The sequence below is a fragment of the Nycticebus coucang genome, chromosome 23 (genome assembly GCF_027406575.1).
Source record: "Nycticebus coucang isolate mNycCou1 chromosome 23, mNycCou1.pri, whole genome shotgun sequence".
In the NCBI taxonomy this organism is placed as follows: Eukaryota; Metazoa; Chordata; class Mammalia; order Primates; family Lorisidae; genus Nycticebus; species Nycticebus coucang.
This window is the reverse complement of record NC_069802.1, coordinates 38,472,509-38,500,401: the sequence shown is the minus strand read 5'-3', so window position 1 is coordinate 38,500,401 and position 27,893 is coordinate 38,472,509. Positions and strand designations below refer to the sequence as shown.

The following is a 27,893-nucleotide window of genomic DNA, read 5'->3' as shown; positions in this document are numbered from 1 at the left end:
GAGGCAGTCCTGGAGGGGCCCAAGCAGGGAGGACACTGAGCAGGACACCCTTGAGCCAGGAGCCACGGATAGCAAGTGGTAGCTAAGGGCTCGACCCTCAGTTGGTGCCCCTGGGATGTGGAGATTGCCCCCTAGAAGCCATGGGTCAGACCGTCTGAGGAGCCCATGGGCATTGGCCTGAGGACCCGCACTTGACCAGGCACAAACATTGCCCATAGGGTCCTGTGGGGGAGCAACCAGCCAGGAGCTCTCAGGCCTAGGGCCTGCCTGCGCCCTGAATGCCACACAATACACCCTTTGTTCCCGAGGCCGCCTGGCCTGCAGGCCAAGAGGAAACCTGAGGCCGCCAGCCAGCACCCCCGCCCCCGCTGTTCAACAGCCCTGGCCGCCAGGGCCAGCCCAGCAGAGGAGCTGTGGGGCCCTGCTCCATCTGAAGCAGGGGCTGTCTGCCCCTCTGCTCTGCAGCTCAGCACAGGCAGAGCCTCCATGGCTGTCCCATCAGGCTCCCAAATGGTCTGGAGTCTGGAAGGTCAGGGCCCAGGTTTGGGTAGGGTGTGCCATGGAGGCCTCCCCACCCTTCAGGGGCAGAGACAGTCCTGGACCCACCTTTCTTCCTCCCCAGGTGGCCTGGGTGAGGTTCCACCTGCCTGGCCTGGACTTAAGCCCAACTCACTCCCCACCACTGCCCCTTCCTCATTCATACCCACCCTTATTGTATCCCCATCTCCCACCCCACTCTCCTCACCCCCATTCTACTTCACCCTATGTCCCTCCCTATCTGCCCCACTCCTTGTCTTTCCTCCTCTGTCCTCTGGCTCCTTGGCTCTGGACAAGCCCCCATAGTCATTCCTGGCTCAGGTGAGTGGGAGTGGGTCAGTGTTTGGCAGGGAGGATTCAGCTCCTCGCCACTCCCTGGATCCCTCCCACAGGACCTAGGATGGCCACCCATCTCTGTGCATCCCTCACCAGGTGCCACCAGCCCTAGCACCGCATCCCTTCTCCCTAGTGCAGAGGGCCCAGGCAGGTCTAGAGCACTCTGGAGTCTACCATCTCTGCCACGGATGGGTGTGTGGGTGTCTGTGTCTGTGTGCATGTGTGTGTGCTTACATGTGCATGTGCTGCCTATACATGCATGTGCAACCCACTTGTGAGCATGTGTGTGCTTGCATGTTCGTATGTGTACACGTACTGTGGGCACAGGGGGTGCCCTGGGCCCATATCCCATAAGGCTTCTCAGAGGGGGTCTTGGGTGGGGTCTCTCAAGCAAGGGTGCAGCAGGGAGGAGGCATAGGCTGAAAGGCAATCCCTGCAGCTCCTTGGCGCCAGGGTCCTGACCCCTGCTTGGCTTTGACCCAGACAGGTAAGGTCCCCACTGAGACACAGACACTCTGTGGACATGTCACCAGCCAGGAGCACCTGGGCCAACCCTGGGCCCCAGACCTCATTGAGGGTGCTGGACCCTCTGGGACGGCCAGGCCTGAAGCCCACCCAGAAGCTCCGTGAAGCTCAGGTTCAGCCACATGGCCAGGGGCCAGCTGGTGCCCGGGGTGGTGCTGTGTGGGGCCTGCCCAAGGAGGAGGCGGGCAGCATGTGGCAGGATCTCTTGGAGTTGGACGCACCCGCTGTGGCTGCAACACTCACCCCGGGCTCTGGCAGGGCCTGGAAAGGAACTAGCTGTACTCTGAGGTAGACAGATGACATGGCTTGGGTCAAAAAGCTGTCAGCAGGGTAGGCAGGGGCAGGGGCCTGGGGCCTGGTGTAGGGTGGGTGTGAGCAGGTCCCCTCCCCACCGCCCCTCCTGTTGGCTGCCATGAACTGGGCCCAGGCCTCCTCTGGAGCAGTTCCTGCAGCAAATGTTGCTCAGGTTGGGGAAGGGCCTCATGGCTAGGGTGAGACTGCCTGGGGGCTGGGCAGACAGACCTGCGGGGGAGCCCACCCAGGGAGTCTCCCCAATAGCCTACTCAGTGCCACAGTTCATGTGACTGCTGCACAAACACCCACCAAGTCCAGTGGGGCCCTTGGCCTCCCAGATGCTCTCTGAGCATGAGGGAGGCTGTACAGCTGAGGCTGGGTCTCTGGTGTTTGCTGCCTGCACTGGGGCTGGGGGTGGGGTAGCCATCCTCCCAGGAACATGTAGACACAGGTTTGCCCAGCCTGCTGGGCATAGGGTCTTGCCCCTATCTGGAGCCTGGACCTCCTTTGCCCTCCCAGCTTACGCCACTGTGGGGTGCTGAGTGGGCTGGTAGAGCTGCACCCCTGCCTCCTGCCCCTTGACTTTGCCCTTCCCACACTTCTCTGTGACCCTGGCCTCCATACCCAGGGCCCACAAGCTGTGGGGGCTTCAGGTGTGTGGGGGATGCAGCAAGCGCTGGCCTCAGTGTGGAGCGGAATCTTGTGGTGTGAGCAAGTGGGAATATCCTGGGCTCAGGTTACAGTTTCCACTGGAAAAACATCCCCATTGTGAATGCTGGCTCCAAGCTTCTTAAAAATTGCAAATATATCCAGTTTCCCAAGCCAGGGCTCAGCAGACTAACGTGGTTGCTCCTGTTGGACCTGCTGTGGGTGCCGGCCAGTGAGCATGGCAGGCTATGCCTGGGGCAGACACATGGACACTCAGGTCCAGGGACGCCCCAGGAGTCAGAGAGGCTATCACAAAGTATCCTGTGTCACATCTCAGAGCCCTGCCCCTGGGTGGCCTTGTCCTCTAGGAGCCGTCCTAAGTCCCACCTCATGTTGTGCCCTTGCTGCTACATCAGGTCACCCCCACTTGGACCTGGCCTAACTGGCCAACCAAAAAGGCCAGGGTGGACCCTGCTTCCAGGCTCAGCACCCTGACTTTGCTCTGGTACTGCAGAGCAGGGGTGTGTGTGTACATGACTGTACACATGTGTGCATGCATGAGAGAGAATGTGCACATGCACACCCTATGTCCATGCACATGTAAGTCTGTGCATATGTGTGATGCACAGTGTGTGCAACAGTGTACACATGGTGACCCCAGTGCCTTGGCACAGCAGGGAGCCAAGATATGCTGCTCTGCCTCAGCCAGTGGACAGTCTCCTTGGTCCCGGTATCCCAGGGAAGAGGGTCCCAAGGCAGCTTCCTCTAGGGACCATCCTGCCCGCACTAGGCTTCTCTTTGAGCCAGGATTGGGCCTGTGCCCACCTGCGTCTCAAGGGCTAGCTTGTGTCCTGTGGGAAGATGGAGAGCTCTGCCCCCCTTTGCAGAATGACAAAGTGCCCACAAGGTAAAGATACCTGGGTCCCAGATTTATGGGAAGCTCCTTCTAACACCCCAAACACCTGGGAGCCATCCCAAAGACTGGGTTCATGGCTGTGAGGTCTTTGAGTCCAGCTGCAGCCAGGGAGCAGGAGAGGCCACTGGTCCTACAGGGCTGGAGCTAAGCAGTGAGTTCCGGGCCATCCAGGCCTGGTTACATGGCCCCTTTGGCCACTGGCCTGCTCATGCTGGCCAACTGAAGCACACATGCGTGCAACATGGCGGTGCCCAGCTCTGCAGCGCCTGGAAACCTGGCTGCTCAGGTGCACTTGGTGGAACCTCCCGTGTGTCTTGTGAAGGTGTGATTCTGCAGCAGGTCCTGGAAGTCTCAGATCTCAGCTCGTGCCCCAGGCCTGAGCCTACCCACATGGGGCAGGGTGAGGAGGGGGCTCAGGGTGATCCCAGCAGGGACTCCGCGTGGGCAGGGGACCCCTGCCCAGGTCTGGCAGCACTTGGTGCTTTGTCTCGATGCCCCTCTTGTCACTGCTTAGCAGGTGTTTACCGTCCCACCATGGCACTAGGACCTTACTCTGTGCTACTGTGAGTGGGGGTCCATGGCCAGCTGTAAGGACAGCAGAGCTCTGCAGGAGGATGCTGTGGGCTGTTCTCCCATCAGCAGCCAGTCTGTCCTCAGAGGGGTCTCGGCTCAGAAAAGGACGACGGCAAATTGTTTTTCCGCCAAATTTCAGTCAAGACAGTGATCTTCAACCAGTGTGCCGTGAGAGGATCTTAGGTGTGCTGTGAACATTTTTAAAGATCATTGATCAAATTCTTTTCAAAAGAAGTTCAAAGCATAGTAAGCATATCCTTTTTTTTTTTTTTTGAGACAGTCTCACTTTGTTGCCCTGAGTAGAGTGCGATGGTGTCACAGCTCACAGCAACCTCAAACTCTTAAGCTTAAGCGATCCTCCTGCCTCAGCCTCCTGAGTAGCTGGGAATACACCTGCCACAACGCCTGGCCAGTACATATATATATATTTTTATCAACATAATTAAAGTGTGCCAGGGAAGTTTAACTATAGGTTCAAGTGTGCTGTGAGATAAAAAAATGTTTAAAAACACTGGTCTAAGATGAAAAATGGACAAAGCAAATACATTAAAAGTGCAAAGGGTGTGAGGGGGAGACCTCCTGTGCCAGAGGGAAGCCCCACAAGTGGCTGGCAGCGAGGAACCACTGGGGCTGGGGAGCCACACGGCCCTGCCCAGTCAGGCCTGCTTCATGGGAGGGGCCTTCTGCTCACCAGCCATACTCGCCTGAGGCCCCAGACCAGGAGTTAGGACCCAGTGGCTTGGGGCCAGAGAGAGCCAAGTGGCCAATTCAGACTGTGGCCGGAGTCTGAAGACTGGTCTCTCCTCATACCTGCCTGGGCCTCCAGCACCCGGGCACTGAGCATGCCCCAAGCAGGGATGGGCAGGGGCTTCTATCTTACATGAGTACACACACTTGCGTCACACATGTGCACACCAGACACCTGCCCAGAGACACTCAGGGCCCAGTTCCCCATCCAGTGCCCAGGTCTGAGGAGGGCCGTGCAATGTGTCCCCAGGGGCATGAGGGGCTGGGTCTCATTCTACAGGACAGCATGGCCAGGGGGGTTGGGGCAGGGATGGACCCCGGAGAGGCAGGCCTCAGTTTCCTTTATGCTGCAACCACAGGACTGTGTCTTCCCTGGAGTTCCCACCTTCTCCAACACCCTCAAATCTGTTTGGACTCCTCTGATGACCGCCAGCGTCTTTGAGTGATGACTCAGGCCTGTCACTCAGCTCCTCCTGCGTCAGCCCCAGGGGGAACCCTCTGCCAGGCGCAAGTTGTGGGAGTGACAAAGCCCTGCCGGGCAGCACTGACTCACAGGGCTCCTCGCCCAGCCCAGGGCCAGCAGAGAGGAGCCGGAGGTGTGGGCATGAGAGGGACCCACAGGGGCTTGAGCCCTTGGGCCCAAGCCTGCTCCGTGCCACACCCTGCTTGTCATGGCTCTGTGGGACATCCCTGCCTGGATCAAGGACCTCTTCTGCCTGAGAGACCCCTTGCCCAGGGCTCCTGCAGACAGAAATCTGCCCCCATGTGGCCCCAGTGGGCAAGGAGGTGGACTGTGCCTGGTCCCTCCCTTTCCAGGGCTGTGGCGCCCATCTTTGCTCCCAGGACAGCCCCCTCCACTCCCCAGATGCTTCCATCCCCTGTGAGTGCTCCTGAGGACCGAGCCTTCAGGGTGAGCTGCAGCCAGCCGGCCCCGTGCAGCAGAGGCACAGTTCTCAGAGCTTCTGCGAAGGAAGAAGGATATTCCTGAAAATGGATTCCTGAGGTTTCCAAAGGTCTCGTGCCAATTATTGGATTCTTTCCATCCCCTCTGAGCTTTTGAAGCCCACGTTCCCCACCCTTGAGAAAAATGCTGCTCCAAGGGTCCCTCAAGCTGTTACTCCCGCTGCCAGGGCAGGTGCCTGGGGCTCTGAGGGCCGTGGCTAAGGCGCCACAGCCCACATCTGCATCTGCCAGAGAAACACAGTCCTGAGCCTGCTCCGTGTTTCTGAGGTCCCACAGGCTCTCCTGAGAGCAATTTTCCAAATAAAGAGGATTACGCCTGGCCACGTTTGGAAAAATGGTGAACAGCCCCCTACTGGCACTGCTCTCCACTTGCAGGCAGCTCAGCCACCACCCAGCCTGGTGTGGGGCTTCTGCCTGCCCCAGCCCAGCCCAGAGTGTGTGGGACCTGCAGCCACTCTTGCTGCTGGCCTCCCAGACCCAGTGCCCATCTCTAGGGGTGTGCCACATGCTGCTGCATCCGAACAAGACTGCGTAGGCCCTAAAGACATTGGGGCAAATGAGCCCCCATCCCACAAAGCAGGTCAGGGCCAGATTCTGAGCTTTTCTGATTTCCACTTGGCCCATTCCCTGAATTTGCCTTACCTGGCAGCCTGGCCCTGGGGAGGATGGACAGCACGTCATCCTCCCAACTCTCTCCACATCCCCACTGACAGGCTCAAGAACAGCAGGGCAGGGAGAAAGTCCTGCCAGAGTCCCCAAAGTCCTCACTGCCTCGGATCAGGCCTGTCCAGCTGAAGTGAGGGTGAGGAGCCCCAGACTGGGGGATGCTGGGCAGCCTCTTGTCACCAGGAAAGCGCCTTCGAGCCAGGGGCTCTCCACAAGAGCCTGATGGAAAGAGGAGTTTGATGGGACTCCAAAAGCACTTAACAGGGCTGTAAGTTATGTTTTAAAAGGGAAAACAGTATTTTTGTACATGAGCAACTTTAAGGTGAATTTCATGGTGTGCCTTAAGTTTTTCCTGTTGTTGTTAAAAAATATATGCAGTATATAAAATGCACTAGTTTAGCCATTTTTGAGTCTCCAATTCAGTGGGTGAGCATGCACAGTCCTAAACATCTGAAGCCTGTGCTGGGGCCCCCGCCCTCATCTGCATTTAACCATGGGACAAACATTGCAGTGAGCTGGTTTCTGTTTGCAACAGAGAAAATCTTACAGCTAATATTTTATTTAACATTTTTATTTTTTGTTTTGAAATACTATTTTCTGCATATCCCCATGTTTTCTGTGTCCACCACCAAGATTTAGCAGGTATGAATATTTTGCCATGTTTCCTAAAAACAAAGGTTATACAGGTGCAGATGACTCACCACCCAGGTTACCTGTCTCTGGTGTGCCCGTTAGTACTGTTACTATTATTAAAGTTCAGGTACGTACCACTGCCGTACCTTTTTCTTTCAGCATTGTATTTGGGGGTTTAATCCTATCAATACGCTTAGACCTAATTCCAGGGTTTTCATGGCTTGTGTTTTTGAAGCCATTCACTGATGCATCAGTCCACCCCCTGGGGGATCTCTGTAGTCACCAATCCCTGGGTAGACATTCCTCCCACCTCCTGCTTGCCCACATTGGACAAAGTGGTGGGTGGAGGTGGGGCCTGGAGCAGACTGGGGGTGAGTAGGCCAGGTGTTGGCAAGGGCAGGGTCTTGGGGTCTGATGGGCACTGCTCCTTCTGACTGAGGGAGACATGTGATTTAAATGACATAAAGCAGCACAGCTGTGCCCAAGGAGCTGAATCTGTGACAGTGGCTGTCCCTCTGCAGGGGCACAGGGATGCCTCCTGGGTGCTGGAGATTGAGGCACAGATGGAAGGATGTGGGGCAAGGATGTGGGTGCTGCCCGAGGGGCAAAGGTGGAGCTTCTGGGGAGGGCAGCAGCTCCCTGGGTGGGGGTTGGAATCACCTCCCACAAGAACTTCCCAACAGACGGGCGTCTCCACCTTGGCTCTATCCAGCATGACATGAAGTCCGTGTGCAAAGTCTTGGATTTACCACCTAAGAATTTTAGGAATTTCCTTTCAGTTTGAAAAGAAAACTAGTTCAAAACCTCTCTTCATACTTACAACAGCTTGGGTTTGAAAGCATTTCTGTCCTCCCAGAGGCAATGGCTTCCCAGCCGTGTTCATCTGCCTGGGAAGCTTTGCGCCTTTGCTACCCAGCCCCACACCTCTGTTTGTGGTCCAGGTTTGGTCTGTTTGGGGTTCAGGTCTGGTCAGCATCAGGGTGTGGCCCCTAGGAAGCTAGTGAGGGCACAGGGCCCCTCTGATCTGCAGCCGGCAGATGCTCCTGCTTGGACCACTGACAGGCCGGGAGACTTGGGTAGGGGCTCATTTATATCCAGGCAGGTCTGGCTGCATGGGCCCCCCAGTGGGTCAGCAGAGACGTCCTGGGCAGGAGGTCACTGCAGCCAGTTTGGCCAAACCCACCTCCAGAGATCAGCTTCTCCTCGGTCCTCCTGTCCATCCTGGGGCTTTCTGGATTGTTCTTTCCAGAAAATTCATTCTGCTGATGCTGGTGGTCAGGGGCTCCTGACTCCCCTGCAGCGGCCTGTTTGGGATCTCAGGGTCCTGGGCTCCCATGTTAGGCCCCCAGGTTAGTCTCACCCCAGCTGCCACATGCTATGGGGCACAGTGTTGTACACTGGGACTGAGGTCCAGACTGTCCTGGGGTAGCCCCATGGTCCTCAGCTGCCCACTCACAACGCTTCACCTCACTTGGGCTAGGAAAATGGTGCTCACTGGATAGTCTCTCACTTTTGAAAAACACATTTGGCAACTGTAAGTTAACACCCAACTTTATACTATTCATCCATGGAAAATTCACAGCTAAGAATGAAGTTTCTGTGTGATGGAGGCAAGTCTGAGTCCTACAGACAGAGCAACAGGGCAGAGCTGTGTGAGGAGTCCCCTCAGCCTCTCTTCGCCATAGGTGCTGGCTTCCTTACCCCCAGCGCTAGGCCCAGCCCCTGCTCCCTTCTGGCTCCCTCAGGGTGGGACTGCTGTGGTGGGGCTTCATAGTAGTGAGTTCCAAGAGTGGCTGCTTAAAGGGGCCTGGCCCCCTCCCGCCAGCGACATGTCTACTCTGCTTTCCTCTTGGGCATGAGTGGAAGCCCCCGAGGACCCCACCAGAAGCAGGTACTAGGGCTTCTCCGGCCTACAGACTCAGAGCCAAGCAGACCTCTCTTTCTGTGAATCACTGGCCACAGGTGTTCCTTGATGCAAATGGATGGCAGAGGGGTCCTGAGGGCAGCCCCTACAGGCCTCCTGGCTCTGCTGGGACACCCCCAGCCTAGCCTCAGGTCATTCTGCTGTTGCACTGAGCTGAGAGGGCTTCCTGCTCCTCCGAGCACCCCACGTGGCTCTGCCAGTGAGTGCAAAACAGATGGGCAAAGTGGCTCCTTGTGGAAAACCACTGCTGGTGAGCATCCCATGTCCATCCAGAGCAGAGTGTGCAATTGTGTTCCAGTTCCCTAAGCTACCGGAGGGCTCATGCCATGCAAAGGGGCAGGTCTGCAGAGCCTGAAGTGATTCCATTTTTATTAAAATCAAAACAAAGGACTTGGCCCCAATCAAATAAGAATTCTGAAAGACCGAAACAGTTCTGGAAGACACTGACTGAAGGTGCAGGTCAGCCCCAGGGCTCCAGGTGCAAAACCATGATGGTAATAAATCTTTGAATATTTATTTTGTCCTACACGGTGCATCAAGTTTAAATGGATTAGATATAAGGTACAAATAACACTAATGGGCACACTTGAACATAACACATAAAAAAAAAGAACAGGACACTAAGCCACCCTAAGAAGTTTATGGTTAGTCTTATTTTATATTCACAATTTGCGTGTGATTCTTAGTGACCATTTCGAGAGGCTTACACTACTTGTGAAAATAAAAATACAGTATAAAGCTGGGCACGTAATCCCAGTGCTCTAGGAGGCCAAGGCAGGAGGATCCCTTGAGCTCAGGAGTTCGAGTCCAGCCTGAGCAAGAGTGAGACCCTGCCTCTACCAAAAATAAAAAAATTAGCTGGGTGCTGTGACAAGTGCCTATAGTCCCAGCTACTTGGGAGGCTTGAGCCCAGAAATTTGAGGTTGCTGTAGGCTGTGATGCCATAGTTCTCAATACAGGGTGACAGAGTGAGATTCTCAAAAAAAATAAAAAAAGAAATAAAGAAAATATAGTATAAAGACTTCACCTGGCTAGATGTGGTAGCTCATATATGTAATTCCAGGAGTTTGGGAGGCCAAGGAGGGAGGATCACTTGAGAGCAGGACTTTGAGACCAAATAGGCAACATAGCAAGACTTCATCTCTAAAAAAGATTTTACGTAAGGCTCAGGTTGCATTACTGCCTATGACAGTTCTGACAGAATGACAGCCACTAACACCTATGTTCTTTCCCTGAATGTTGAGTGTCCACACCTTTACTTTTGGGGTCACTGTTGCGCTATTCCACAAAGAATACTCCAAGAGGCACACTTCTGGGGACACCCCCATTGTTTCCTTAAGCCACATTCCCTGAAATCCTTAAGCCACATTCCCTGAAATCCACAGATAAATCTGATGGTGGCTGCTGGGAAGCACCTCTCCGTCCCACTTTGTTTTTGCAATTTTCTCCATCTAATGCTTTTACAGACACAATCTGGGTGGGACAGAGCAGACAGCAAGTCTGCAGGTGACTTGAGTCCGTGGGTACCTCAATCTAGCTCGCTTGGTCTAGCGCCCCCTGGTGCCCTTGAGATGCACTGCAGTGGGGCACCTGCTCCCACAGGAAGGACCTGGAAGGAGTTCTGAGATTGCACTCCAGCCCACTAGTCTGTCACATTATCACACCACTCAAGATGACCATTTTGCTATTAGCAATGCTATAGCAAACATCTTTGAGGAAACAGTTTGATTAATTTGAATGAGACATACTATTTTTTTAAATTTGAATTTATTTATTTATCTTTGTTGCAGTTTTTGGCCAGGGCCGGGTTTGAACCTGCCACCTCCGGCATATGGGACCAGCACTCTACTCCTTGAGCCACAGGCACCGCCTGAGATTTATACTATTTTCCCGAAATAACTCATTGACTCTGGCTACGTTAATCAATCAAATGAGCATCTCATTCCTCCTGGCTGGTCCATTCCAGAGTAATTCCTCTGAATGGCAATAGTATACATTTCCTGTCCATAAACATCAGCTTTAATGTCAAAGATTTTTTCCCTCAAACCTCAGAAGCTTAGTGAAAAAATGAAAGTCACAGTGAGAATTATGTCTGCTCGCTGGCCCTTCTGGATCTCCTGCTACACATAGTTGCTGGCAACGCTCTCTCTGTGTGTGGCCTCCCCTGTGTGGATGGGGGTGGGCACTGTTGTGAGGCTGCACTCGGCCAGGGAGGGGCCTGCCTTGAGGTTTCTGTTTTCTTGCAGTCACTGTGTAGTTGTGGGTTCAGAGTTCAGCATCAGCCTGGACCCAAGCCCCTCCATGGCTGAGTGCAGGGAAGGATATTGTGGGGTCTATTCTAAACCTTTATATGAGATTTATATATGGGCCAGGCTGAGCTCCTGGACCCAAGCCCCTCCCTTCCCATCTGCACAGGGAAGCATGCATTCAGGCAGTTTAAGACTCAGTTGATGCTCAAAAGCCCTTCATTTACCTGAAAATTGTCAGAGAATGTTATAAAAAACATGAAATGCTAAAATTATGGCAGCAAGTTTATGTCAACAAAGCAAGGTGAAGCAATGGAAGAAACCATGAGATTTTAGACGTGCATCAATCCCCTTCCCCTCAGGAGACTAGCACTCCACCTTGGGAGAGGCCACAGAAGATCAGAGGTAAAGGCCACTGTCATGCTGTCTTGGGAGACATTTCAAAAGTCCTAAGCAACAGCCCTGAGGGCTTCCTCTGCTCACCCCTCACAGCATCACCCCATGGCCCCAAAACCAATGCTGTGGCTGAGTGTGTTGCCAGGTAACCAAAGGGACAGGAGCCTGAGGAAGACGTGATTAAAAAGCTATTTTATTGCTCATATTTCACATTTAGCCTATATCTCAAAGTTTGAAATAATCATGTACGTATCACATAACACGCACAGAGAAAAACATTTAGATATCATTAGGGATTTGGGAGCCCACTTAGAATACTTCATCACCATGACATTTCTCAGCATCTGACGGTGCTCATTGTCAGGACAGAGTGAACTTACAGTGCAGCAGCCAAGCATATGCCACATGCCATCCAGAAGGACAAGGATGGTGAGGGTGGAGGGTGTGGGGCCTTTCACCTGGTAGCCCAGGCATCCTGGTGTCCAAGGGCCCGGGATGCTTGGGAGGCTGGCGGTGGCGGTGGTGTCCTCAGGCATGTGCACCACACACACAGTCTTAAATGTGCAGCTGAAGGAGCCTCAGCTCTGCCTCTGGAAAGGAGTGGCAATTACCCCATCTGTGTTGCACTTAACTGCCGTAAGACCAGCCCAGGGAGATATAACACATAGAACATTCTCTGACAATTTTCAGGTAAATGAAGGGCTTTTGAGCATCAACTGAGTCTTAAACTGCCTGAATGCAAACTCCCCTGTGGAGTAGGTGGGCACCAGTGAGGCTGCACTCAGCCAGGGAGGGGCTTGGGCCCAGGCTGATGACTGAACTCTGAACCCACAGCTACACAGTGACTTGCAAGAAAACAAACCTCAAGGCAGGTGTCTGGTGGCCAGGTGACCACACACAACGCAGCTCAGCCTGGCCCATATATAAATATCATATAAAGGTTTAGAATAGACCCCACAATCTCCTTTCCAGTCTGGTGCAGTCCTGACCAGTGAGAGAAAGGTGGGGTCTGAGGCCTCTGACCTGGGTGCACAGCAGAGTCTCCTGCCCAGCAGAGTCTCCTTCCCACTTGAGAGAGGAAGAGGAGGCCTCACTTGCAGGTTGAGTTCAGGTCCAAAATTTGTCTCTGGACACAACTTCACATATGACCTGAGTGTCAGGTAAACAGAAGCATGTGGCAAAGGACAGGTAAGGTGAGGATGTGGTGGAGTGGCCTGTGTGCGTGGCATGTGCACACACTCCTGTCTGGGCTCCCGCACACAACAGACTCCGTCTCCCAGAATGTTGTAACTGTACAGCCTAATAGTGAACCAGCTGGTGGGTGTTCATTTTGCCTCAAACATGAACATTTTAAGGAATTTTTTTTTTTTCGTAGAGACAGAGTTTCACTGTACCGCCCTCGGGTAGAGTGCCGTGGCGTCACACGGCTCACAGCAACCTCCAACTCTTGGTTCTACGCGATTCTCTTGCCTCAGCCTCCCGAGCAGCTGGGACCACAGGCGCCGGCCACAACGCCCGGCTATTTTTTTTCTTTTGTTGTTGCAGTTTGGCCAGGGCTGGGTTTGAACCCGCCACCCTTGGCATATGGGGCTGGCGCCCCACTCACTGAGCCACAGGCGCTGCCCCATTTTAAGGAATTTTTAAGGCATTAAGAGCAAAGTTTCAAACATATCATCTATATGCTACCCCAGATAGTCATTAAAATACTTTATTCAATTATATTACTTAAATGTGTCATTAAGAAAAAAGCACAGTTACATATGCTGTCTCATGTGCGGGGCCGGTGCTGGCTGAGGGAGTGGGAGCCTAAAAGATCCCCCTCTCGTGCACAGACCCCCATTGTGCGCAGGCCCTGCAAGGAGCTTGAGGGTCGTAATAAAGATGCTAACTTTGTCTTTGAAATTACTTCGCTGTTGAAGAAATTGAGAATACAAATGTCAAATAAGAAAAATTGGAGAAAAGAGCTCATTACTTTAAATATGTATTTTTTACAGTTAAGATATCCTGTAAATGCTTTTAAAAGTATGATTAATGTTGACACTGTAATTTAAAATCCATAAAAATTATAAAAGTGAGCATTATTGAATTTCTGAACTACTCCAGAAACACATTCTCAAGTATATCTAAAGTTATATCTGCCCTGCCACACACTTACGGTGTCTGCTCTCCAAAGCTGGTCAAGACTAGCCTAGGTGCTGCCTCTGCAGCAGGCCAGAGATGCTGAGCGGTGGCCTGGTGGCTGGGGCCCGGGAAGGCAATGCAGCCTGGGAGCTTCCAAGGCTGGGAGAGGCCCCTTTCCCCGCTGCACCTGGACACTGGTGTGCTGGAGTTTGTGACCGTCCCCTGTAGGGCATCTGCAGTGGTGGAACCCTGACAAATTCAATAGACATAACATCACACATGTTGCAGGTATCTTTGCAGGCCTGGGGATAATGCTATTTTGTGCTGACCATCCTCACCCCCTCTGAATGCCCGGGCCAGGCAACCTCTCACAGAGGCTGTCATGTCCTGGCCCTCCCCTGAGCCCTGCTCTGTGTGGTGACTGCGGCAGTCAGGAGGTCCAGTCCACAGCTCCTCTCAGGGCCAGTGTCAGTATGAAGCGCGGTTGGAACAGGGTGGAATCTAGGATGCTGACCTCTGACCTGCCTACACAACCTAAGACACACGCTGTGACCCCATCCCCAACCCTTTGGCTTGTGCAGCAAGCCCAGCCCCTTCTTGCCATGTGGACCCACCTGATCTTCCTCAATCTTAACCTGTATCTTGCCCTCTGCTCAACCCTTAACCTTGGGGTCCTTTCAGGTCCCACCCTCAGGATTCTGAAGGTTCTAGAAGCCCCCGTGGCCAGCCTGTCCATCTTCATGCTCTGGTCACACTGTCCTGGTGACAACTTCGGCATCTCAGGTCCAGCCCACACCTCGCCTACAGGCTGCACCCAGGCTGCAGTTTTATGTGTCAGTTGTATTTCACCCCTTGGCAGCCTGCTGCTCACTGTCTGCACTCTACGATGGTTTGACATCCTAGGGCCTTGCCAGTCCTGGAGACACTGCTCCTCCCTGGGCCAGGAATTTCTAGAAATAGTGGCACAAAGGCCCTGCCTGTGCACAGGCCTTTCACATTCAAACCAATCAATCCAGAGCCCTCAACCATTTATTCACCAACTTGACATGGCAAGCCAATGTTCCCCTGCTCTGCACTGCAGTGGACAAATGGGCATTGGCCCCTGGGCTGTGCATTGCCCACCTCACCCTGGGTCAGTGAAGGTGGCTGCCCCTGAACTCTCCTCGCTCCTTCTGCCTGTCCTGGGCACTGTCATTGACTCTCCTTTCAAGGCTGTGGTCTCTGTGCTATCACCTGGCTACATCTGGGTACCACAATACTGGAGACATTTTTTTGGAGATGGGGTCTCACTCTGTCACCCAGGCTGGAATGCAGTGGTGACGTCACAGCTCACTATAGCCTCAAACTCCTGAGCTCAAGCAAACCACCTGCCTCAGCCTCCTGAGGAGCTGGGACTACAGATGTGCACCACACCCCACTTACTTCTGAAATTTTTTCGTAGAGATGGGGTTTTCCTATGTTGCTCAACGTGGTCTCAAACCCCTGGGCTCAAGTGATCCTCCCACCTCAGCCTTCCAAGAGTGCTGGGATTACTGGTGTGAATCTCCATGCCTGGAAAATCCTGGGTACATTTTTCAAAGACCTCAGACAGCTTTATATACAACCAGGCTCATTCTTTGTCTTGCCAAGACCCATCCTGCTTGCGATAGCTGTCCATCCATGCAGTGGCTAGAGGAGAGGTCAAGTGTGGGGTAGGGGTGCAGTGACTACACATGCCCCAACCTTAGGGAATGTGAAAGCAGGCAAATGGATAAAGTGGGCAGATCTTTGGGGCCAATGCGCAAGCCTCGCTAGGGAGACAGTGTGGAGCTTCCAGATTTGAGGGTACTGTGCAGCAGGGCAGGCTGGAGAGCTTGAGGTGGGTAGCCAAGGGTGGACTTGACCACAAGCATTAGAAACTACCCGAGGACTCTAGGTAAGGGGCTGATAGGGAAGGTCTGCCTTTTAGAGAGCTCCCCTGAGCTTTGTACACTTGGGGTGTGCTCAACTCCACAGCAGAGGGTGTGGGCCATCTGTAGCATGGTGAAGTGCCTGGGATCTAGCCAGAGTGGCAGGCCCAGCCCACGGTAATGCAGTGCCCTAGGCACAGCTGCCCCGACACACTGCCCACTGCCTCCTCAAGGGCACTGCTGTGCAGCTGTTCAAAAAGCCAGAAACATTTACCACCTGCCCTTTATGGAAACCACAAGCTGGACCTGCTCTGTTCCTGGGATAATGCACCAGGCAGTCATTAAGTGGTTCTTCTGGAGATTTTAGCAACAAGGCAAATATCTAAGTTATATCTTAGTTTCAAAAAAGGTAACTATGGCCAGGTGTGGTGACTCATGGGTGCTGGGGCTCACACCTGTGATCCCAGCTACTTGGGAAGCCGAGGCACTGCCTGAGCTCAGGAGTTCGAGACCAGCCTGAACAAGAGTGAGAGGCATTATGGTGGGCACCTGTAGTCCCAGCTACTTGGGAGGTAGAGGCAAAAGGATCACTTGTACCCAGAGTTTCAGCTATGATGCTACAGCACTCTACCCAGGAACACAGAGTGAGACTCTGTCTCAAAAAACCCCCCAAAACAAAAAAGCAAAATATAAAGAGATATTTACAATATAACCTCAAAACACATAAAAATAGCATTAGAAAGCAAGCAGCTAAAGTTTTAGCCACAGTTCCTCCTGGAGAGTTGGATGGTGGTGAGCTCTGTACTGTCTCACTTTCCCTAGCGCCTGTCGCTAAGAAGTCACATGCAGGATGCTACCTGAGAGGCTTCGCCATGCTCTGATTGGGAGTCAGGCTGAGATTCTGAGAGCCCCGGTAGGAGATGCTGCCTGTGATGGGAACAGAACACATGTAGTTCATGTTAACACACATTGGGAAGCCACTCAGACCTGCTGGGTCTCTGCAGCCACCGCTCCCTCCCCACCAGTAGCAGTGAGAGGCCCCCTGAGTACTCCTGACTCCACAGAAGAATCCATGTGAGGGATGTGCAATTGTTTTACATTTTGATCTTTTTACAAAACTTTTTGCACCTTTGCAACATAGAAAATATTTAAACCCTCTGAATAAATCAGCAGTTTGATATTAAGACCTGGAAACTAGAACTGATCAGTCTGGCCCACTTCCAGAGCTCTCAGGCCGGGGCTTCCACTCTACCACGTGTGGGCCCTGGGTGGGGGCTGTCCCTCCACAGGCAGCTGTGGCCACCTGAGGCATGCAGGGGAGCCCAGCAGAGGGCTGGAGATTTGACTAAACGCCACATGTGGAGGGAAGCCTGGGCTGCTGTTATTCTGGGGACAGCCTGGAGGCAGCAGCACCTGCAAGGTCCTTTCAGCTCCTCCTACAGTTCACTCCCTCCATCCACTTCCCTCGAAATGTGAAAATGGGGTGTGTCTACTCTGTTGTGGGGCAATACTGCACAAAAGCACATTGACCCTGCATGCCATGAACATCAGATTGACCAGTGCCCTGCCTGTTGTGGAACCTTAGTAGTGCCCAGGCTAGAGCCCTGAGCACAGGCAGCTCTGCATCCCTGATGGGATCATGTCCCTGCCCGTGGGAGTATGGCCATTTGAGGACACTGCCTGTTGGTGGCACCACAGTGACCCTCAAAAGACCTTGAAGAATGGCTGAGAACTAGGGAGGTGAACTGTATGATTTTGTTTTTACATTTTCTGCTTTACAACAGTTTGATCCCATCAGGGCCTAGCTGGTCCTGGACAGCCAGCCAGAATAACTGATTCCTAGAGACAGTGAACAACTGGCCTGTGAGCATCTTGTGTGTGAAAAACAGCCACTCCAGAGCCTACACGCAATGCTACCCTCTCCCCCTGGTTCACACTCCAGGCAGCCGTGTCCCTTGCCCCAGGTGCCCCAGGCCAGGTGCAAGTAGCAGGGCAGCCCTGCACTCTGGAGCTGCAAACTAATGCTGACCAGCCAATTCCAGCCTAGGCAGTGGGAACAAGGTGGCCTTTTTGTAACTTATCAGCATACTTCAAAAGCTAAGGGAGTTTCTGTGTTCCCTGTGGCCTTCTAGAAATGTATTCTGGGGGCAATCCAGTGAGGACAGACACCTGTGTACAGTAGTGGTTATCCCAGTGAGCCTCTGGGATCCTGACACATCCCAGGACGGTGAGGCAGGCATGGACAGTCCCTGGGATGGAATAGAAAGCAGCCACGGTGAGGTGCAGGTGACGTGTCATCAGGAAAATGTGCACTCTGAGGTCAGCATGTCCCATGCACAGGACAGAGAGGGGTGTCCGCTCAGGCTCCCAGCCCACAGCCAGCTTGTGGGGTGAGGCCAGGGGCCCCGGAGCTGCTCCCCTGGTGAGGAAGGGGCTGGGCACAGGGTGAGAGCCATGCTGGGGCCCTCCTAGCCCAGGGTGGGGAAGGGGAAAACCAGCTGGGGTTGGGGGACTCACTTTTGAAACATCAGCAACCCAAAGCCAATTGCCAGTAAGTAAAACTCAAACAGTAAGTTTGTTTACAACCAAGAGGGGACAGAACACAAAGGAACCAGTCTTCCCCTGTGCTCATTCAGAGCTTCTCCCTGCAAGATTACAGCTGTTGGTTGAAGGACAACATACACTTGGGTAAATTTTGACAGTTTTGATTCAACATTGACTTTTCAGAGTATATATACTCTACACACACACACACACACACACAATTTATTTAGAGACAAGGTTTCACTCTGTTGCCCTGGTGGAGAACCATGATGTCATCACAGCTCACAGTAACCCCAAACTCCTGGGTTCAAGAGATCCTCCTGAGTAGTTGGGACTGCAGGCGCCCGCCACAGTGCCTGGCTAGTTTTTCTAGTTTTAGTAGAGGTGTGGGTCTCGCTCTTGCTCAGGCTGGTCTCAAACTCCTGAGCTCAAGGAATCCGCCCTCATCAGCCTCCCTGAAGGCCAGGATTCCAGGTATGAGCCCCCATGCCCAGCCCCCAGAACATACTTCGACCCATACATGTATCAATCTGGAGTGAGGCTGCAAGAACTTTTACTTACCCATGTGTCCATCTTGAGGTGGACTAATCAAAGAGATTCTCGTTGGGCCGGCTGCTCCCTCAGGCTAAGTAGGCAAAAAGAAAATAACTGATTATAAAAAAAAGCTGCCATTTATGAGATTCAGAATTTCATTATTTCTTTTTCACCTTTTAAAAAAAATTTTTTTTTTTTTTTTGAGACAAAGTCTCACTTTCTTGCCCCTGATAGAGTACCATGGCAAGCAACCTCAGACTCCGGGGCTTAAGTGATCCTCCTGCCTCAGCCTCTTGAGAGCTGGGATTGCAGGAGACACTGTGGCCTCATGTTCACTGAGATCCTGTTTCCAGGACAAATTCCTGGTTAGTGTGGCTCCGTGTTCACCTCCTGCTTCTGCTGTTGGAATGCTGGCCCACCGAGGTTGGCGGGGGTACTCTGATCCACCAGGACCTAAAACACTGTCCTGTGCAGGGCTCCACTATCTATTTTTAAGAATTTCCAGAGAGAGAAAAGTAAACAGATGTCCCAGCTGACATTGGAAAACATGAAGTCCTGGGTAACTCTTCATCTGGGTGTACTGATTTTGTTACTTTGAAATCCAGGTGCTGACAGGTTGGAAGTAGTGCTCACAGAGCTGCATGTGCCAGGCCCCACTGTGCCCATCCTCCATCTACCCAGCAATGGTGAGGCAGGCACTGCCGCCTCCCTGCTTGACCCACAGGAAGCTCTGAGTGGAGGCTGGCTGGTGGCAGAGGCCATTTTGCTGCTCAGTGTGACCTGGGATGTCTGCAGGGCACTGTATGCAGCCTCCTTCCTGGGCTCCAGGTCCCTCGCCTCGTCTGTCAGTCCTCAGACTCTGCTGTCTTCACCATGCCCTGCTAAGACCAGGCTGCCTGTCCTCCTGGCCCTGGCATGCCCACCCTAGAGATCACTTGACCCACCCACCACGGAAGGTCCTGTGTCCTCTCCAGAACTCCAGTGTATTCTCTGCCACACCCTGGACCCTCGACCCTCTCTTGCCCGCCCTCCACTCTCACTTGCTGGCAATGTAGTGGGCTGGAGGGACCAGCCCCATGGCCCCAGTGGCCCTCTGTGCTGCCCGCAGGCCTGCTGTCAACAAAGCATGCTCCCATCCACCTAAGCTGATGACTATACTCACAACCCACCTACACAGAAACTCGGTAGGGCTGCTCCTGGCACTTCCCTTCCCCTCCCCAGAGTGCTCTGTTCCTTCCCTTCCTGGGTCCCCCTCAGGGGTGCCTTCAGGATGGTGCATCTTAAGAGTCTGGGCTTACTCCCCTGGGAGCACCCCCCCAATTACAGCCTGTGCAGCTTCTTCCTGCTGCCCACCTACAGTTCACTGGGCACCTTCCACTGCCTGGACAGACATCCCACCTGCCTCAAGCCTCCTCTCACCAGGTGTGATACCCTTTCAAACTTTGAAACTTCAACAGGGAAAATCATCAGCAAACAGTGAGCACAAACTTATCAATACATGACTAGGATGAAGGAAATCATCTTTTCTTGCCTAGTGTCCAATAAGAAATAATTTTTGTTTGTTGGGTCAGTTCCTGAGTCCTCTGTTTGTGGGAAAATCTAGCAGTTGTTGGAGCAAAAAGAATCATTCATTTTCCTTTTGAGATAGAATATCATTCTCTCTCTGTGGGTAGAGTGCCTTGCTGTCATAGCTCACAGCAACCTTAAACTCTTGGGTTCAAACAATCCTCTTGCCTCAACCTCCTGAGCAGCTGGGGCTACAGGCACCCACCACAACACCCGGCTAGTTTTTCTAGTTTTAGTAGAGATGGGGTTGTAGAGACAGGATTTCACTCTTGCTCAGGCTGGTCTTGAACTTGTGAGCTCAACAGATTCTCTTGTCTCAGCCTCCCAGCCAGGCCCGAGCAAAAAGAATCTTAAGAGACTGAGTGCCCAGGCTTCTGGCCTGTGGCTGAGGCTGGGGACAGGCATTACGAGGGGCTGGGAGGGCACCTGTGCACTTCATGCTCTCCTGGCTTCCTGGGACGAGACTGACAGGCCTGGGGAGCAACTGGGCACTAGGACGAGGAGGCCCTAGCAGCTGCACTGGCCACACTCAGATCCTGACAGTCTAGACCAGGCCAGGCACAGAGCAGGTCCAGACCCAACCTGGATGGTTCTGAGAATATTGCCATACAGCTAAGAGGCCTCAGGGAGGTGTCCCAAAACGTCAGGCTGTCTGTTTGGGGAGTATGTCTGCACAAGTGGAATTCACGGGATGGCAAACAATGACGCCCACACCCCTTTAAGACAGCACCGACCACCCAGAGTTCCACAGTAGGCCTTTCCCAACCTCCCTCCCCGGCATCTCCATACAGTGGGAGGACAACCTGAGCTCTCTCCCACCTGACCAGCTGTGTAACAGGTATCATGTGTGGGCTCGGGCCAGGAGATGCAATTGAAATGGGGGCCCCCTTGTCCCCTTTGGCCTATTTATACCTCACTCAGTGCAGGGTTTTCCTGCCAGAGAATAAATTCTGTTAAGGCTCAGGATGTTCCTGATGTCAGAAAAAAGTGTGGAAGATCCACTGGGACCTGTGTCTTCCTTTGCCCAGCTTGTGAGCTACAGAAGACGCTGGTGCCTGTGGTTATGGTGACTCCACAGGGTAGGTGCAGACACGGGTCCTGCCACATGGGGAGGCTGTGCTTCCACCAGCCATATGTGCACAGGCCTGGCTGCCTATAATCCTGGATGTTCTGAGCGTTCCTTGGTCCTCGTTGACCACCGGGGGCTATGGGAAACTGGGAAACTGACCTGGGACTTGGAGACCATAAGTGCCAAAGGATAGACAGAAGCCAGCGTCCAGGGTCTTGGTGGTACCTTTACCTGGGGAGGTGCACCCATGCAGTGTGTGGCCCATCTGCAAGTCTGAAGCACAGAGTCACCGGGCAGGTGTGGGTGACAAGTGCAGGGGAGGCAGGCAGGGCAGGTACAGGGCGCTCCTGCTCTAATCATCTGCCAAGGAGCTGGGGTTTCTCCTTTGCCACAGCTTCCTGGGCTCTTCCTACTAAAGTCCACCTTCTTGCCCTGGACCTTCCAGGTCCCTCCAGTCTGGTTCCGGGACTCCCTTGAGGCGAGCACTGCTACTCAAGAGCAAGTCTGCAGGGCAGAGTCCACCTCACAGGCCACTGGGAGACAGAAGTCCCATTCATAGTGCTCAGAACAGTGTGTGCAAGCGAGTGGCACAGGTGACACAGCCTTGGCAACACATGCATCAAGTAAGTAACTCATACAAGTAACCATGTGCCAATCAGGTGTCCGTGACCCTCCCTCCCCCGCCCCCCCCTCGCTTGCCCATCCCACCTGTAGTGCAACCTCCCAGGTCCCTCCCTGCTCCTATCTGAGCCCTACTGCTGCTGTGCTCGGCCAGGGATAGCAGCCATCCTTGGAATCTGCCTGAGTTTCAGCCAGGTTTCCTCTGGGCTTGTCTCTAATTTGAAGCTGTTTTCTGTTTTCCAGAGTCCTTCAAATTTCTGGCACTTCTTTTCCTGGGCTGCAAGACTTAACTGCTTTTTTCTTTAGCTTTGTCTGTGTCACTTCTTGGGACTGCAGATGAAGGCAGGTAAAGCACAGGGCCACCAACCCTACTGCCACCTCCTGAAACCAGCCCAGGATCAGCAGGTGCCAACATGGAACAATGTGGGACTAGCACAGGACGAGCAGGGGCCAACATGGGAATAATATGGGATCACCCGACATCAACACAGGTACAACACAGGACCAACCTGGGAACAGCACAGGGATAACTCAGGCCCAGTGTGGGAGCCTGCTGCTGTCCCCACCTGCTTTCTTTCCTCCAGCTTCAAGTGCTGCCTCAGGCTGAAAGCCACGGTCTGTTCCAGTCCCTCCACAACCCCACACGCTCACCCCAGGTCAGCATGTGGGGACAAGCCGCCCACAGCTCGGGGTGGTAATGCTCACTGGTGCTGAGAAAGGCTAGAGGCACCAGGTATCTGGCACCAGGGGAAGCAGCCACACAGATGGACTTACTTTTCTCACTGGGGAAGGAGTGAGATCAACTTCCATTGCCTCCACTCTGTTGAAACATCATAAAATGCATTAGTCACACACACAAAAAGACCATACACATGTCTAAATCTTTCTCTAGTTCTGTGAAGCCATCAGAGTTCAGTCAATCACAGACCTGGTCATTGTCACTGCTCTTTATATTCATGTTGTCTGTCAACTGAGCCTCAGAACACAGGCGCTTGCCAGGCCCTGGCAAGTTCTTCCTCTCACTGCATCTGTGGCCACACCCACCCACAGCTCTGCACACTTCTCTGCCCCAACAATGCCTGCCCAGAGCCTGCTGCACTGAAATCTCCTGAGCAAGGAGTGTCTTCTGTATCTAGCGCTCACCGCCTGCCCACACATCACACCCTTCCTCAGCCCGAAGAACGCTGGGGAAACACCGTTTGGACTCGTCTTCCAGATGGCCCTTCCCTTAGCCTTACCATCCTTATAGCTGGTGGCCTCAGAGGAAAGAGTGCCAGCAGGAATCCCAGCCATGGTGCTCATTGGTCCAACCTGGATGTACTGAATTCTTATACCTCTACATTGCCTGAGGACCCATCCTAATCCCAAGTTCACCTCTCTGGTACCAGTCCAGGGCTCTGTCACTGATGGTCCCCAACTCCATGCCACCCCCAGTTCTCAATGTGGCTGACCTAGAGACTTGCCCTCTACACCCTCCTTCTGGTGACCACACCCCTGTGGGGCAGCCAGATACTACCTACTGAACTGAACCTGCAGCCCTGACACCTGCAGAACCTGTGCAGACCCACCACCATGACCACCGCTCAGTTAAGGCAGGACACATGGGACTCACACCTGCCTGCTGTAAATACCCCGTGGGAAGCCTGTTTGGGTAATGCCCTAGAACCCAAAAAGTTGCTGGCCTAGGGGCCCTCTCTCTGCCAGACCCTGCACATCAGCCTCCCCATGACCTTCCCCATCTCATGGTGTCCTTTTGGCCAGGGTCTGTAGGTGATAAATCTTTGAACTTGTTCTGCCCTGTGATGTGCATTGAAATCACACCTTCCACGCAAAGAACCAGGGGCTTCCCCAGGCCAGATTCTCCCAGGACACTGATGCAGACATAAGGCTGGCATCCTAGTGCCAGAGCTCATCTGACAGGCACAACTGGACATGGGTCAGTGAGAGCCACAGGGACATCCTCTTGTGTAAACAAGATCCCCGATGGGGCCTGGGCTGAGCCCTTTCACATACCACCAGGGCTGTCCATCACTCTGGCACTGGACTCCCAGGTTAACTCTGCAGACACCGCGTCACGTGATCATTTCACACTTATCCCTGCAGCCAAGGGGCTAGAGTGGGCTGAGTAATCAGCTGGTCACATACCAGATTTGGGACTCAAAGCAAGTACCAGTGGGAGTTGGATAGCCAGCTCCCTGCCCAGTACTAGGGGCTGCAGAGTTTGGGACTTGTGGGGTGGGACAGATGAGTGGTGCAGACAGGCCCTGTCTCTCGCAGGCTCCACATGACCCCACCCCACGCACCTGTCAGGAGCTGATAAGCGAAGTGGCTGCAGCAGGTGAACAGGCAGCTTTGCTGAAAGAGTGGAGAAGGGTACCTTAGCACCAGGGCACGTCTGGTGGAAACCAATGTCTCCAAACTCCCCTTTCTGGCATTATTTTACTTACTTGAAACTGAATTTTTTATTGTGCTGAAAGCTGCCTGTTGTGATGATCTCATGCTAAACAGATAAAAGGTATTGAATTAAACTATGAACATACACTGTTATTCCAACTGAAAATGTAAAGCAGCTCTGAATCAGCTAAATATTCTGATGGGATTACAAAAGGGTACTTCGTATGAATCTGACATTCTCCAAAATGCTCTATTAGTCCAACTGGCCCCTTCTTCCCAACCCCTGGAGCAAAAATGAGAGCCACACTCATCACCATTTAAGCAACAGGCTCTCGAAACTCCAACTGTTACTGGACAGCAGCGAGTGGCAGGTGTCAAAAGTACCAAGTTGGGACGTGACAACAGGTGCTACCACATCAGTTTTTGTTTTTGTTTTTTTTAGACAAGAGTTCCACCTAATCATCCTGGGTAGAGTAACGTGGTGTCACCATAGTTCATAGCAATCTCAAGACTCCTGGGCTCAAAAGATCCTCCCGCTTCAGCCTCCCGAGTAGTTGGGACTATAGGTACCTGCCACCATGCCTGGGTAGTTATTTCTATTTTTGGTAGAGATGGGGTCTCACTCTTGTTCAGGTTGGTCTTCAACTGGTAAACTCAAATGATCCTCTTGCCTTGGCCTCCCATAGTGCTGGGATTACAGGTGTGAGCCACCATGCCCAGCCCACATTAGTTGTTAAAGGCCAACAAGAGAACTGTGGGCAAGTTACTTGGTCATTTTTTTCTTCTGGCAAAGCCCTGCACCTTCCAGCTGTGCAGATACATGTGTGGAAGTGCAGCAGGCACACGCAGCAGGCACATGCAGCAGGTGGACGATGCCCTAAGCACCCATCTGTGCCAACTGGTGGGATAGGAACCCTGAACCCTCACTCCCACCCCAGTCCATTTCTACCTCTCCTGCCCCAAGGTGAGGACAGGCACTTCATCAGAGCCCAGAACACAGAACACATGAGGTGCCTGATGAAGTTTTGTGCAAGTGGCTGACCATGGTGGGTAAAATACCTGAATCTGGAACCTGGCAGGGCTGGGCCTATGTCCCCTGAAAGCAATCCTACCTCCATGCACCTCCAACAAGCATTTCCTTATGTCTAAGGCTTGGAGAAGGTGAGTCTCTAAACTCTCTGCCCAAGACAACAGAGGGGAACCCGCTACCACCACTGGGAGTGTTGCAGCAGGGTCTGAGGTAGGGTCTGGCTGGCAGTCCTCTCTGGAGGACAGCACAAGGGTGCCAAGGATGCACAGAGTGGGGTAGGTCTACCAGCCTCACAAGAGACCACCAACCACACCAGAAAGGGTGTCCAGGAGTGACAGCAGAGGCCAAGGAGGTAAAGGTGGATTCCTGAGGACATCGGGCAGGGAAAACAAATAGGCAGCTATGAAGTGTCCACATAAAAGATGCAGACACAGCAATGAGCAAATTCTATTTTCCAAATAGTGAAAATGAGCAGGACAAGGCCGGGCATGGTGGCTCACGCCCGTAATCTTCACTTTCTGGGACACCTAGGTGGGCTGCCTGAGCTTACAGGTTTAAGACCAGCCTGAGCCAGAGCGAGATTTCGTCTCTAAAAATAGCTGGGCATTGTGGCGGGCACCTGTAGTCTCAGCTACTTGGGAAGCTGAGGTAGGAGAATTGAGGCCAGGAGTTTGAGGTTCCTGTTAGCTGTGGTGACACGACATTGCTCTACCCAGGGTGACGAGAGACTCTGTCACCAAAAAAAAAAAGAGTGGAAATATTCTAGAAAAGTTAAGTAGGACAGAATAACAACTCAGTAGAGAGTTAAGTAGAGAAGTAGCTACAGTACTGATCAGGAGATTGGGGAGAGGAAGAAGGAGTGTAGGACATGCCCAGGCGACCTAAGATGAGACATCATACAGAAGGTCCCAAGACCCAGATGGCAGGGGCAACAGCTATGGCAGGGACTGCACAGAGGCAAGATTTAGAAAGATTTAGTCAGGAATTTTACAGAAATAACAAGACACTTATGTCCACAGAAAGAAAACAAATTACACACCAAGGAGAAAAAAGTGATCCCTTGATGCACAGTAAAGACCTATCTGCCCTCTTCTGATACTAAATTTAAAGCAAGTCTGCAATGTTTCTGCAAAGGGTAGCTAGTGAATGCAGGAAGTGGTGCCACTATGTGACAGGCAGACGCAGGCAGAGGCACTGGAGGCAGGAGCGTCCTCAGGGGACCCAGCCCGTAGGATCACCTGTGGTCAGCCACTCGTGCAGAGCTTTTCATTGGGCACCTCACGTCCTCCACTTGTTTTGGGCTTTGGCAATTCAGAGTGAGCTGAACAAGCTGAGTGTCCAAGTGCAATGCCTTCACAATTCTTTAAAAATGTGCTGTTGTCAGCTAGAGGGCTGTACGAAAATGCACTTGGGGCTGGACATGGCCTGGAGTTTGCTGACCCCTGGAATATACCTGGGATAACTCTTATAATTCAAAATAATGACAGCTGACAGAGGCCTTTTTCACCCCAGACAGGCCGAGCAGAGCCTGGTACAGGGGAGAGGGTGGAAAGTGACAGGCACTCCACTCCCCCCGCTGTGTGGCCCTGGCTCAGCACCCACATGCACCTAGGGTGGCTCCTATCTGGACACACTGCCAATGGGGGACAAGAGACCCACAGGCCATCAGCTCCTCAACACTCAAATCAACGTGCAGGCACCACACAGGGACCTAACAATGATCCAACATGTCACAGCATTCAGCAGGAACGGAGCTGGGTCTCCCAAAATCTAAGGCACCACTGGAGGTAAGATGCATGGCATCGAGGTGTCACTGTGCTAACTGAACATGTCATGGCATGTCACTGATTCCAAATTCCAGGGACATTAAATGCAAACAGAGTTCGTTCAGAACAGATGCCATGTGGCAAGGGCACTGTAAATGGAGAAGAAATGAGAACTTCAAATGACTGGATTTTCCAGATACAGACATGCAACACTTTCAGTTACCATTTTTGGTTAATTCTAGTAATTCTGGATGTGTCCTTCTGAAACACACCTGTCATCCCCTGCAAAGCCTTTATAAACAGAACAGGCCTTGTGTACCCACCTTTCACAAATATCTACAATCCTGGCAGAAAGGAGCCACCAGGCTGCAGGGGTCACCCTCAGAGGCCTGTGGTTAGCCACCCCCCAGGGCCTTCCTGCTGCCCTGGGACCCAGTCAGGGCTCCTCGTCCAGGGGACCATCTGCCTTTTCCACTGTCTTTCTTGTCTCTCTGATCTTCCCTTTGGCTTCCCACAGCATTTCTGCTTTGACACAAGTTTCTAGCACATGAAAATGCTCCCTCCTCTGTTCCCAAAGTTGCACCTGCAGCTCTCTCCCTTCCAGAGCTCAGAGGGCAGACGACTTCTGTACAGTGATGGCTGGTGGCCCTGTCTGTGCGCTCAAGGGACTTACCTCTGCAGCTGCTCTATCTGCAACACTGACCTTCTGAGGGACTCCTCCAACTTAGAAATCTAAACATAATTAAATGGCTTCTTGTTATTAGACAGGTTATGCCAAGTGACAGATCAAAGATATTTTGACCCTTTAAATTTCTTAGACCAGAAACAAAACATGAGTTTCTCTACATGGAAGCTGCCCTCACACTATTAATAAGTAAATCTGCGCTGGGTACCTGGGAAATTGGCACTGGGACCATTAGTGCAGAGCTAAGTCAGCCCAGCCCAGGAGACACCT

The 27,893-nt window shown here is 52.8% G+C and overlaps 1 protein-coding gene across 5 annotated transcripts in view; it reads right to left on the bottom strand.

The window, feature by feature from the left end:
• Window positions 1–11,668: 11,668 nt before the first annotated feature.
• RNF212 (ring finger protein 212) overlaps window positions 11,669–27,893 on the bottom strand; it is a 28,503-nt gene continuing 12,278 nt past the window's right edge. The window contains exons 5-12 of one of the 5 annotated variants that reach the window (XM_053578095.1): window positions 27,612–27,670; window positions 24,196–24,248; window positions 24,052–24,103; window positions 22,523–22,568; window positions 18,520–18,583; window positions 16,272–16,341; window positions 12,474–12,553; window positions 11,669–11,994 (exon numbers count right to left, since the gene is read on the bottom strand). In XM_053578095.1, the coding sequence (XP_053434070.1) occupies window positions 11,960–11,994; window positions 12,474–12,553; window positions 16,272–16,341; window positions 18,520–18,583; window positions 22,523–22,568; window positions 24,052–24,103; window positions 24,196–24,248; window positions 27,612–27,670 (459 nt within the window). In that variant the 3' untranslated portion in view covers window positions 11,669–11,959. Of the gene's footprint in view, window positions 11,995–12,473; window positions 12,554–16,271; window positions 16,342–18,519; window positions 18,584–21,793; window positions 22,258–22,522; window positions 22,569–23,813; window positions 23,846–24,018; window positions 24,104–24,195; window positions 24,249–26,410; window positions 26,943–27,611; window positions 27,671–27,893 lie in introns of those variants that run through there. The other 4 variants (XR_008377236.1, XR_008377235.1, XR_008377237.1 and 1 more) reach the window with 4 other exon arrangements.